Source organism: Asparagus officinalis, chromosome 3 (genome assembly GCF_001876935.1).
Source record: "Asparagus officinalis chromosome 3, Aspof.V1, whole genome shotgun sequence".
In the NCBI taxonomy this organism is placed as follows: Eukaryota; Viridiplantae; Streptophyta; class Magnoliopsida; order Asparagales; family Asparagaceae; genus Asparagus; species Asparagus officinalis.
The window spans coordinates 45,023,602-45,037,686 of NC_033796.1; the positions used below are offsets into that span (position 1 = coordinate 45,023,602).

Consider the following 14,085-nt stretch of genomic DNA (forward strand, 5'->3'; position numbering starts at 1 on the left):
TTGATGGTAATTAATGTTTATGTTTGTGTCTGTTTTATTAATTGTTGGTGAAGAAACTGAGCTTTTTAACTCCTATTGGCATCTGACTATTTTGGGTAAGTTAGAAAATAAATATTCCACTGAGATTTGCATGATTAACAGAAGACCCTGCGGCCTTTAGAATTGTAGCACTTCAACCCCTCGTTTTGAATCTATAGTCATTAATTTTTAATACAATAACCATGGATATGTTTGTATAAGAGTGCATAAGATTATCATGTTACATTTTACATCGAAGTAAATTTTATAGGAATTAAAATGGAGGGAGTAAATTGTCACTTTTAAAACTTTATAAGGATTTCCTTTTAATCATGCAAAGGTTTAGGGGATTTTCCGTAATTCGCCCTTTCAAAAAACACGGTCGACTTGAATGAATTCTACTAGCAGTGGGAACAGAGCTGGCCGACTCTTACTCGTTCATATGTTCAGTCAACCAGAGATTATAAGTACGAGGAATTATGAAAATATTATTAAACCAATGTGAACTATTTCCATTAATGTAGTATTAGCGTATTTAATTTCCAATAAAGATTCCACTCTTCCTAATCCACTTCTACTATATTTTCATTTAAAACATTTCTCTTTGATGATGATCGCCTGGTTTTGGCTATAGGAGCTATTTCTAAATAAAATTGAAGGCATGCGGGAGAGCACGAAATGAAACTTTACTGATTCTCAAGGCATGTAGCAAGAAATATATATATAAAAGACAATGAATTTCCTAATTGGAAAATAAATGATATTTTTCAATCATCTTACAGACTTCAATTACCAATTGATAAGGGCAGGGTTTCATGCTGCGTTATCAATGTCATCAAGAAGTTTCATTTTATGTACTTGACTAGATGTCATCATCCGCCGATTCCCTAATCAATGACCTGATTGAATTTTTATTACATTGTAACTGGTTCCAGGTAGCAGCCATACATTTAATTAATCATATCTTCAAGAAGTTACAAACCAAGAAACGCAAAATATATTTCTAAACTAATTTTATTGGTGTTAGAATATAAAATTGTATCTCACAACCCTCATCACAACTTTGGAGTTTTAGTGTAATTGTTGGTCACTTAAAATGGTATTAGAGTAATCTAGCTTCAAATCTCATCAGCCACGAATTTGAAGTAGATTTTCTAAGAATTGATATTGTTGTGAAAGTGTAGGTTCCGGCCAATAAAATAAAAGGGTGGTCAACCTGTAGGTGGTTAGGGACTTTAAGGATTGGACGGTTGCATGTACAAGTATTTGATGTGTAAAATAAAAAAATATCTACAATTTATGGTGTGCATATCAAAAATTCCTATAAAATTGTATCTTATTTATGCTAATTCTACGGGAGCATGAAGGGACACAAATTTGTTGGACGATACACGCTGTAAATATGTGGATCTCCAGTTAAGACCTTATTTACAAGTTATTGGTACGAAAAATTAACTAATGGAAGAGGCATGCTGTTGCCTGCCAATGCTGCCATGCGTTTCTTAATTCTTATTATATATTATGCTCCAAGATTTCAACTTTGAAACTTAAGTCAAATGTAAAATATATACATATAGTACTTTTTCTACTTATTATTATGAATTACAATGCGAATTTGATGTTGGGAAACAGGGGATTAAAAAAAATAGGGCAAAGCCCGCAAAGGTAAGGTAAAGCATCAAATTTATCACAAAATGTCAGACGAACAGATAACTTGTTTTTAATTTGGATATGCAAATCTTGTTTCAGTTTAGATACGCATTTCAGCATATACATAAACAAGATCTGCTACACGTACGTATCTGTCACCTTGATTTCAAATGTAGAGTATCTACCAAACCGTAGTTGATGGAGAAACAAAGGTAAAAACGTACAACTGAATTAGAATCTCTACACGACTTGAAGGGTGCTAGAATATAAGGAGTTTCATTGACGGATTAGCAATTCTTTATGTACATGTAAATTTGTAGGCCACTTAATTTTATTAGCTTAGATGAAATTATATTTGATATTTATATACTTGCTTTTTACAGAGTACTCACTATTTTTCTTGGATTTATAAATTATAACGGTCATGCTACCGTAGCAAACAGTAACTAAATCTAACCTGTGTAATGCAAATTCTTGTGTACTATGTATAGGAATTTTTTCAGAATAATGATGGGTACTGCCGCTCGTGTTTCATTAACAAGAATTTAACGAAACCAACCCAAAACTTACGAGAAGAAAATAATCAAAATTAAAAATTGAAAGAAAGAACAGAAGCTATACAAACTGTGGTGAAAAAAGAAGGAACAAAATACATGCCATAGCAACCACACATATAAAATAAAGTGGCTGACAAATTACACATGTACTTCATCCCGTGCCATCTTGAAATATAGAGGGTGATTGGGAGGGCTTGTCTTTTTAAGCTTATAGGCTATGCAAGCTTTTGGTGGCTTTTTATATGAACTTATAAGATAGTTTTTTAAAAGTTCGTAAATCCCAATTTCTTAAAATGTGACTTAAAATATAGCTTATTTGAGATGCAACCAAGCATTTAGATAGGGATGTCCATATTAAACTCAGAGTCCTTTTCTTGACCTAATTTAAACCGTGTGTTAACTGTTGTGACCATGTCGTACAGTATGGAAGCTCACAATCTCACCCAACTGTTGAATCAATTTATGCGCTCCGTCCCGTCCCTGTCTGCTCACTACGTGTGGAACCCCATCTTAAGCTCTCTATGTGGAAATAGATGTATACTTTGTAAACTTTTCGGATCCATAATTCAATAACATATGAGATGAATTTATACACATCTCCCCCTAAGATTATGTATTACGTTCTCGGATGACGCGGGGCCTTTTTCACCATTGTTAATTGCAAATACTAGATCCAAATTAATATTCAGTGATTAGTGATGAAAAACATGATGCGGATATATTTCTGGAGAAGCGGGACTGTCAAAAGCCCAAACGCTGGCCCAACCGAAGAAAATAACTTGCAACAAAAAACAGGTCATATCTTTCAAACCGTACGTCAGAATTGACCAAATTTATATGTAAATCACGCTTTTTTTTCGAGACCCGGACAACCAAACCTATTGTTGTTAGGTTTGTCGTTGTCTGTTTAACGAAATTCCCTCCGGATTGAGAGATATATGAGTTTTTATCAGTTTTTTACTATTTTAGGTAATGTTTTAAGAGTCTGATTTGATTAGGAAGCAAATCTGGTTTGATTTCAAATTTGACCGATTTACTTCCCTAATCTTAGAGAGTCTTTTAAGAAGAGTTTTGTTATTTTTTTTTAGTAAAGTTTGAGTCATAATAGGAGTCTTATTTACTTTCTATTTAAGCAGAATATTGTAAGCCCTAGAGACATAATTTTTTATCAATAAAATTCCTCTTTAATATTTTTTTGATGAATTTAAAGTTTTTAGTGGATTCCAAGAACGTTTTTTGAGAATTTAAAGAACAACCTTTGTTAGATTTCGATATTTATCACTTTCGCGATTGACGCAGTGGTGTCACGGATAATCCTTAAAAAAGGCACTCTAATTGGGCTCACTAAACCAACTATGTTGGTTGTTGTACCTAATGTCACCTTTTTATGAGGCAGGTTAAGGAAAAATGTAGGCCATTGGGCCGGACAATGGGGAATGTAACATGAATATTAATTTTCAAATATTATTTTCATCTCTCTTTTCTATTCGTTCCGTGCAGCACGACCCCCATTTAAATATTAATTTTCAAGGAACATGCTTTCTGGATTTATTTTTGATTGCATGCACACCTATTTTCATTCAAAAAGCATGCATATATAGATTATCTTTCTCCATGTATTGTCTTTCTCCATGTATTGGGAGAATGAAGAGCTGATTTTTGGACTTCTCCATGCAACGAATGTGGTGTACCCAAGAGGCATATCCTCCCTATAAATAAACAGGAGATGGTGAAAATTAACAACAAGAAACAAGAAGAAACACCACATACAACCTGTAATCCTCAAGTAAATTTGAGAGAAAGTGATCCTCAAGTTAAGTTATATCAATTTGAGAGAAGATCTTTTGTAAGCTTTCATTTGATTATAGTGGAAACGGTGAAGAATGGACGGGTGAGGACGTAGGCTCAAATTTAGCTGAACCTTGACAAATTTTGTGTGTGTGCAATTTTTCTCTCTGTTTGTTTTTCTCTTTTTTTTTTCCTTTTTTTTTGGTTCTCATCTCATCACAAAGACGGGAAAGGTCTTGTTGTCCTATTTATTTTTCAACAGTGGTATCAGAGCAAGATTGTTAATCTTCTTGTGTTGAGATGGAGACTCCCATAGGTGGCGTTCGAATAATCAGTTTGAATGGCCGCAATTGGATGATATGGAAGGCAAAGATGATGGATCTATTGGGTATCAACTCAAACTCCAAGTTAGTATAGTGTTTTTAATTCTTTGTATAACTTCATGAGATATAAATAGGGTTAGAGATCTATCATGATTAGGAATTTGAGTTTTATCATGATTTGAAGTTTGAATCTTATTCTAATTAGGAAGTTAGGCTAGAAATAAAGTTTTGGTTTCCCTATATATATTCTTCTATTGTTAGAGAAAAAAACTAAGAAGTGTAGAGAGAGAGAGAGAGAGAGAGAGAGAGAGTTTGGCAGTCTTGGTCCGTGCAAAAAATTATAATTTGGAGGTGATAGTGGATTAATTTTAATCCCATGGTTTTTCGCTGTTGAGGGTTTTTCACCTTAAATCTTGTGTGATTTTATTTGCTGCGTTTGGCGGCTTTTCAGGGTTTTTGTGAGATCTAAAAATCCTAACAAATGGTATCAGAGGGGGTTTGACGGTTCGTAGAGGTTTGATCGGTGCGCGATTCGTGAAGGCGTCAGCGGTCGAAGCGCAGTGATCGACATTGGCAAAAAAGGTTACTGTAGAGACGATAATGTAGTGGGGGTACTGTTCACGTGGGTCCAATGGTTGAGATTAATTTGTCTTTTATTCGAGGATTTGAAGCCGAATTTTGGTGATCCAGGAGTCATTCCTAGGGTTTTTCAATATGTTGAGTTCGTTTTTTATGTTAGTTTTATCAAATTTAATCTCTACAGTGACTAATTTGAATTTCGATTGTGGTTAGAGGATAATAACTTCTTTGGGACCGAAGTTTGATATCCCGCTATTCAATGGTAAGACAAATTTTGCAATATGGTAGTACACGGTTCAAGATATTCTTGTGTAGCAGGGTATTGATCAAACTTTGGAGGAGAAGAAACCTGAAGGATGAATGATGCTGAATGGAGTTTCATGCAAAAGAGGGTGGTTAGCATAATTCGTTTGGTACTTGCCCTCGAGATCAAGTATAATGTTATGCAAGAGACCACACCAAGGGGGTTGTGGGAAAAGCTCGAGGGGATTTATGCGTCAAAGTCGATGACCAACCGATTGTGTTTGAGGATGGAGCATTATTTGTTGAAGATGGAAGAAGGACTGTAATTCAAGATCACATCAATGCCTTTAATCATCTAGTTTGCACACTTATGAATATTGATGAGGAGATTAAAAATAAGAGCGGGCGCTACTCCTATTGTCTTCCTTGCCGAAGTCGTACAAGCCATTAGTTCAGACGATAATTGTAGGGAAGAAAACTTTGAAGTTCGACGATATGACACCACTCCTACGTGAGAATGAAAGAATGATAGGAAAGATGAGCGCATCTAATAGTGGTGAGAGTACACTAGCTTTTGAAGATTCTAATCGAGGGAGGAGTAAGGAGAGATATGACAGTTATCGAGGAAGGTCAAAATCTCAAGCCCGAGACGACAGTGAAAAGAAGTGCTATTATTGCGGAGAGAATGGTCATATTCAGTTCAGATGTTCCCAGATACGTGATGATTTGAAGAGTATTAAACATATAAAGTTTCAAAAAATGGAAAGAAGGTGGGCTTCGACATATTTGGGTCATCTTAGTCATAGGTTGCCGACTGTCGCGTTTAGAGATTTTGGATCTGGTGGAGCTACTTCAGATATTGGGTTACTTCGAATATTTGGTCGCCCAGCATATGGTCACATCAAGGATGTGAGATTTGATCCAAGTGCACATTTGGGATTCAGAGACGTGTTTGATTATCAGGTATTGGCTTTTGATTTTATTCTGAGCAGGTATGTCATATTTGTCTCTCGACAGGTGGAGAGTGTTGATCAGATCGTTGGGATATCACAGCGGGTGGGGGTGATGTTACTTCATATTGGGTGAAGATTACTTCACATATTCTAGATCATACTACATCGTTTGAGATTCTAGCTGAGGTGACACAGTTTGGGGATCATGTTGATTTGGATGCAGATGATGAGTTGGTTGATACGAGTGCAGCTGGTGGACATAGTTTGGATATGGACATGGTCGTTGGTTCACCTCAGGTGAAGGTGTTTGGTTTGTTTCACTTTGGGGTCATTGGGAGAGCTATCAGCCGCAGATTTATTGGTGAAGAGTGAGAACTCTTCTATTGGATTGAGGACCTTTAGAGGCCATTGGGTGAACTACGTGAGGCTTGATTCTTTGGACAAGAGGTTACGTAGGCATTCATTTATGATGCAGCCGATTTGGTGAGTTAATACTAACATTTGGAGTTTGTTCGCATTCTTGTTTGGGTTCTCGACTTGTTGTGGATTAAGTCCATTGTCATAAATTTGTTTCACTTCGTACTGGACATAACAAGTGGGACATTTGGTTTGGTTGGTATCAGCTCAGTTTGGGAAAACTTCACCGAGGTGAATAATTATAGAAACGACGAAAACATTGGAGAAGATCAGAAAATTTGATGCAGACAGGCATTTGGGTGCTTGCTAGTCGACCACGAGCTTTGGCACGGTCGACCGCAAACGTGCACGACTACAGGGTGTTTTTTGATTTTCTGACCGGTCGATCACGGCATCAAGTGCGGTCGACCGTGAACCCTGTAATGTATTTTTTGGTTTTTGTCGTTCTGTCCGGTCAACCGCGACGATTTCGACGGTCGACCGCCAGTCGGGTTTGGGCCTGATTGCGGTTTCCTGTTCTGTTTGGGATTGCTGTTTGATATAAATAGCAACCACGTTTTAGGGTTTCTTTGGAGCAAACAAGGGGGGTTGTTTTGGGGTTATTTGAGCACAGAAAAGAGAGATCTTTTTGATCTATTGGTTAGGGTTATTGTTTGAGAGATTGAGAGTTTTGTTGGTGAGATTAGTTGGATTATTTTGAGTGATTTGTAATCTCAGTTTGTACTCTCATTCTCTATTAGTGAAAACACATCCCATTCTTACCCCCGTGGACGTAGACAACTTGCCGAACCACGTAAAAATTGGTTGTTTGTGTTTGTGCCGTTATTTTGCATTGTTTGGTTTTCTCTCTCGGCGTTTGGTTTGGTTCCTCGAAGCACAAACGATTGGTGGCTTCCGCGCACAACAAGTGGTATCAGAGCCCAACACCAGCTTATAGTAGAATTTAATTGCCTTAGGGGACTTCTAAGCTTTCATTAATTTTTGTTAATTAATTTGTAGTGCTTTATTTCATTCAAAAAGGAAAAGGAAATTTCGTTTTCAATTTTTTTTCTAGAGTTCTCAACAACAACAAACTTTCTCACTTAATTAATGATATTCTAGCACCTTTGTTTTCCTATTTTCGCCCCTCGTAAGATTGCTTTTAGGACTCTAAAAAAACGTGGTAATTACAAGTCTTAGGCGTCCCAATAAAATAATTAATCCTAGATTTCTTACCGTTCGTTAGGAGGATTAAATAATTAAAGCCAACAGCTTCGGTGCTCCCAAGCAGTTGGTGTAGTTTGTTTCCTTAAAAATCCCTCTCACATCCTAAATTTGAGGGATAAGATAGTTGACAGTAGTTCCACACCCAAAAAAGTAATTTCACTTAGATAAAAAGGTTATTTTAGGAAGTATAAATGAGAAGATAAATAGGAAGTAGTTAGAATTCTCCAACTAATGAAAAACTCTCGGGATCTTTATTTTTTTGACGTGGTTTTCTTCTCCAATCCCCTAATTCATTGAGCGGATGGTCAAACCTAATGGAAATTAATTTTTGATATGGTCATCGATCCTATGAAATACTTCATACGAGCGTCTTCTTTCTCTAGAGTATTGAGCCCGAGATCATGAGTGTCGCCACCGGGCCAATCTGACTGGAAATAAATTGTTTTTGCATGGAGGAACTGTATGTATGAGCCCGGCATTAATTGGCTTTCTCTTAGGCCTTGGGAACCTTCATTCGATTAATTTTCAACTAAACAACTGAGATTTTGAATGAACATGATTGCTTTGTTTAAGTTCATCAACATGGTTGATGGTCGATTTTCTTCGGATCCAATTTCCTGGTATCGCATTCAATCACATGTTAGATCTCTTGTTGATATCTTTATTAAGGAATTTTCTTAGCGTAATTCACCTATGATTCTATTTAAACGGATTTATACGCGTTTGATGGAATTCTGTGGATGAGAAATTGGTGGGGACGAAGATTTTTTTGTTTTTCCAAATTTACCCTTTTTTAAAAATAAATTAATAAAAGATTTTAGGAGCACCAAAGCAAAGCCCATAATTAAATTGAATCAAACAACAACTATCTAATTCTATTATAATATTGAAAAAACATGTCCGTTTTTTCCACTTTTAGTTACAATAAAATCTGAATTATAACCTTCCAACACATTTACCTTTCTCCTTATACATAATACTTTCCACGAAAAATAGTATATGAAAAAGTGTAAACTACACTAGGCTCCTAAGCAATTTCAGCTATTTGCTGTAAGCCACCAGTAACTTCCAAATTCGTAGTTAACTGATCCCAATAACTTGCGCAGAAAATCTCCAATATCTTTTTGGATAAATTCCACTAAACCCCCAACAACAAAATGTCCCTTGCTGTCGTCCTTTGGTTCTAATTTGTACGGGCTATCGCAAAAATACAAAACCTTATTGGGTTTTGCTACAATATCCAAAAGTCATTGTGGTTTAGTGCGATTTGAAAGTGAATGGGGGCTTACTACAAAATGCTGAACGTATTTTGGAGCTTTGTGTAATTTACCCTAGCTAGAAAAAACCCAATCACCTTGTACAACTTCTTTCAATCTTTTTCTCTAGCATCACTTATTATTTTCTTTTCTATATGTACAAAATCAACACAAAGAAAAACAAAGTATTAGCAAAATCTATGAGAACAGCATCCACTTATTAGCGGAAGACCTCCCCTTAACTGTCTTAGAGTGCGTCAAACCCCCATCCTCTTCTTTCGATCTTCTCCTCAACAACGTAGACCAAAACTTCCCTTTCTTCTTCTTATCCCTCTGTTTCTCCTCCTCCACCACAAAAGCCAAAGACCTACTCTTCTTCAAAGGCTTGCTAGTACTATTCAACCCTTTAAGTAGAAAAGAGAAGCTTTTTGTCTTGGTCATAATCTTGTTATCAGGAGGAGATGCGGTGGCGATGGAGGAGAGATTAGAGTCTGATAACGAGTAAGGAGACAGCGAAGAGCAAGTAGTTGAACTCGAAAGGTTGGTGGTTGAAGAGGAGGAAAGGGTTGAGAGATGAGATAACTTTTCTCTTAAGCATGATGGGCAAACTCCTTTGGATTGCTTGTGGCTTGGATGCTTCTTGCACCTTTGATCCATAATTGAACTTCCCCTTCCCATGATAATAAATTTCGTTAGCTAGATTAATTTCTCCCAATTGAACTTGATGAGTGTTGATTATATACATAGAGAGAGAGGCCAGGAGAGAGGAGGAGGAGGATATAGGGGAGTTTCTAGGATTCTTCTTCTGTTTTCAAGTGCACGTACTATTTCTTTTTAATTTGTATATATATTGGTGTTTGGTCTTGTTGTCGCTTTGATGGTCGAAGGGGGGCTTCGGTCGGTTTTGACGTTTGACAAGTAATTGGGCGCATACAAAGATGACTTTGCTTGGGTCCATGTTGAAATCTGAGTAGACTCGGAGATTGGACGACAAGTATATATCATCAGTAGCTACGTACGTTGAAGATACGTACGGTATCGATCGATCAGAACAATATATGTGGGGTTGAGTCTTGCTGTTGAACAATAAACCCCTCTTTAATTAATTTGTTGGTCCGGTTCATGACTAAAGAGCTAATTGCTTTAAAGAAAAGAACTATTAAATACTAATTGACTTTTGTATGACTGATCGACCTGTAAGAACCACTATTATTAGTCTCCGTTTATTAGTAATCTAATTAATATATGATCCTTCAGAACCGCTATTATATATATTATCAGTCCATATCTGCTATTAATCTAATATGATCATTTAGGCTCCATACTCAGACCCAAGACCTGCTTCCAAGATATCTCTTCAACACATGCACACGTGGCACTCCAGTTCAATAGAAAACCTAGCTTTCTTATGAATTAAACTATTGGTCTATATACATATTGATGCTCCTTTAATTAGCAATTACTGCTAGATATCTCTAGTTTTATGTCAAAGCACGCACGAGGATGGGCCTAGTCGACCCCTAATTAAAGACACTCCCAGTGCAATTATAATCCGACTCAATTATTCCTTTTATATATATATATATCAAAATATATCAAAATTAATTTGAGAGTAAAAGGAGTATGCAAATTAAAAGAAAGAAGAAGACTCCTCTGATAGCTAGGTTGCCTACCACGAATACATCATTATTGTCTATTTAAATCTAAAACTAATCGTGGTAAGAGATAAAATTTAATTGTGAAAACTGTTAACAACAAATTAATTATAAAAAAAAAACACAAATAAGGTGAACCGGCCGGCCGGTTCAAATAAGTGCTCCAAGCTCAAACCAGACCAACTCAGACCACCCTAATTAACCCAACTTCAACCCTAATCCGGGTAATCCCACCAAAACAACCAGGTCAAACGTTACTCCAACTTGACGCTCGGACGATTGCAACTTCTGAGTCACTTCCCTGAAGTTGAACGTACTTTTTGTTCATTTTTGTCGTACATTACACGTGGGGTCCATCAAAATCTAGGATCCACAGCCGTCCGTTACCATCATCAAGCGATCATAATTAAATTGCCGAAATACGTCGCTTTTCGCCGACGAAGAGCGGCAACTTTTAATATATAGCTAGCGAGCGAAATACCAAAGAAACAGCCACGGAAGAAAATTCGCACATATAGTTGCGAGTCAGACATCTCCGCGCGTGCGCGTAGGTCACATCGTGTCCCCACACATGCACATGTGTTCTTAATTAGTCTAGCTAATGGACCGGCTCCACACGTGAGAGTACACAGGAAAAGGACGCGACGACCCTTGGCATGCACGTGCGAACGCGTTAGGAGCCGGATGTGCTACTACATCAAAATTCAAGGAACAGTGCTCGCTGTTCATGCCACATCATCCGAAATTCTCGTAATATCAGGATCAAATTACGTACATTAAGTATTGATAGTAGTTATTATGTGGACCAGTAACATTGTTTCGTTAAGTCGGCTCCGCAATTAAAGAGAAACGTCGCAGCATCTACTCCTCTCATACTTACGTAGGGTATGTTCATGCTACAGTAAATATTATAGTAAAAATACTATAACTATTGAGTTTTGGTATCCTCCTCTAGATTTAGGAGAGTAAATTTACTGTCCGTGCTACAGTAAATATAGTTTTTAGTTTAAACATACAATGATTAAATTAAATATATTAAACATTAGAGGGAGACAGATTCAAAATACAATGCTTAAAAAAACAGAGGGTCGTGTTTTGCACGGGGTACGCACTAGTGCATATAATGAGAAAATATTATTGATTCATTATTAGACTTATCCACCGCCATTAATGATGTAGAGGGTTCATATTTGTCATTTGTTAGTTAATACGACTTAATTTTTTTTAATTAGCAGCAATGAAACAAACAACTAAAAGCAATATAAAATGTTCTAATTATATGCAACTACAGTTATAATGTTAATTAGTGCGACTTTTTTAATTAGTAGTAGGGAAATAGCTGAAAGTAACCTAAAATGTTCTAATTATAGGCAACTGCAATCCTGATGCGACTTTTTTTTATTGGTAGTAAGGAAACAGTTGAAAGTGAAGTTATTGTTAGGATTGTGTCTTTGATTCTTTGTATAACTTTATGAGAATTAGATAAGGTTAGAGATCTATCATGATTAGGAGATTGGGTCTCATCATGATTAGGAGTTTGAATCATATTCTAATTAGGAAGTTAGGCAAGAGATAGGGTTTTGATTTCCCTATATATATTTTTCTATCGTTGGAGGAAAAACCAAGGAGAAGGGAGATAGCAAATATTCTTGTAATCTAGGGTTAACAGAGGGCGTATGCTGATTTAAGAATATTGTGCAAGAGGCGAGAGTTTCGTGGTCTTTATCCGTGTAAAAGATTACAATATTGGGAGAGAGTTTCGCAGTCTTTATCAGTTTAAAAGATTGTAAGGAGTGGTTTTTGAAGATAATATGAGAGTTAATTATGTATGTGGGGTTGAGAGATTGAGAGACGAGAGTTGAGTGGTTTCTCTTATAGTTCTCCCTGATAAATAGTGAATTTATCGTATTGTTGCCTGTGGACGGAGGTCGAAGTTGCTCGATCGAACCATGTAAATCTCGATGTTCTTTCTTCTTGATTGTGGTTATTTTATATATTATTGATTGTGGGTTAGCTTCTAAGTTGTGCAAATCGTAGTAGGAGGGGAGACTAAATTTCCCCAACAAGTGGTATCAAAGCTAAGGTGATGGATCCGGGAGCGAGTTCGCAAGATAGAAGACGACGTCGTGCCAGATTAAAGATGAAGAAAAAAAGGCACTGTAGCAGAGAATACTATAACGGCGGTGGAATACTGTTCACGTGGGTGAGGGTTTTGTTGGCCTTCTTGTTTTGATGATGTTTAACAAACAATTTATTACTAATGTTGTTTGTCTAGTGTGTTGTGCATGCCTATGATTGTTATAGACAAATCAGACGTAGCTTGCGAGATGGATGGATTGGCGCTTTCAACGATCATATCCAAAGGAGGTTTGGCGGAAATGTCGCGTGAAGCCTTGCTATTCAAAGTTCAAGATCAAGTTAAAGCTTCATCCGCGAGATTACCTAGAGAGCTTATTGAAGATCAAGATCTAGCTTGCGGTAATTTAGTTTAGGAGTTTATATTATGTGTGTTATTATACTCTAAGCTCATATATCTATACACACACATATTATGGCGTTTCTTCGTATAATATATATATATAGTCATATATATATATATAAGTTTTGTTTCTATGCAATATATATAGTTTATATATATACATACGTATGTTTTGAGTTTTTATGCGTTATATATATGAAATTCTATATTTTCATATTTTCTATTATGTTTTTGAAACATTGCATTAGAATATGCAATTTGTGTGAAAATATTTGTATCTTAGTTTATAGACTTCAATATCAGTTTATACATGTTTTACTAAGTCTACAAAAACATTTCACAAAGTTTTAAAAGTTGGTTAAGTCAAAATATCAAAATATCAATTTTCATATTTTCATGTTTTGGACTATTTTTTAAAATGATGATATTTTTTTCATTTGGGAAGTCTTTTTCCGAAACCAGTCGTTGTAGCATGTTTATTATCATGTCTACAATCATTCCCCAAAGTTTTACATTTTTGGAATTTGTTTGATATTTTTTAAACAGCTTTTTAAAATCAGCAAATCAGGTTTTCAGCTGTGTCAGATTTCGGTCGACCGACCCGCGTCGACCGATCAGTTGTTTTTCAGCATTGGCCGACAGAGAGTCTGTCGGTCGACCGGCTCGGCTCGACCGAGAGCTCCATCGGTCGACCGCACCCGTCGACCGAAGATGCGTCAGCTTGTGGTTCTCGTTGTTCGACCTGGATAACGGTCGACCGAATTTCCGCTCGTCGACCAACTTTTCCATTCCGGTCGACCGAGCAGAATTTATCGGTCGACCTGGACGATGGCTTTTACTGTTTCCAAACGGCTAGTTTTGTACCGTTGGCTTGGTCTTTTTGGTCTTTTGTTTTGGGTGTTTTTGCTGAGTCTCTTAGAGGGTATATATACCCCATTGCTGATGTTTTAATCTCTCTCCC

At 36.6% G+C, this 14,085-nt stretch overlaps 1 protein-coding gene across 1 annotated transcript; it reads right to left on the bottom strand.

The window, feature by feature from the left end:
- Positions 9,099-9,748, bottom strand: LOC109832253. Its single transcript, XM_020399679.1, has one exon. The coding sequence runs from the start codon at positions 9,666-9,668 to the stop codon at positions 9,189-9,191; it is 480 nt and encodes a 159-aa protein (XP_020255268.1). The 5' UTR covers positions 9,669-9,748; the 3' UTR covers positions 9,099-9,188.

Coding starts and splice junctions, on each gene's coding strand:
- LOC109832253 (XM_020399679.1), bottom strand. CDS start 9,668: ATGGGAAGGGGAAGTTCAATTATGGATCAAAGGTGCAAGAAGCATCCA.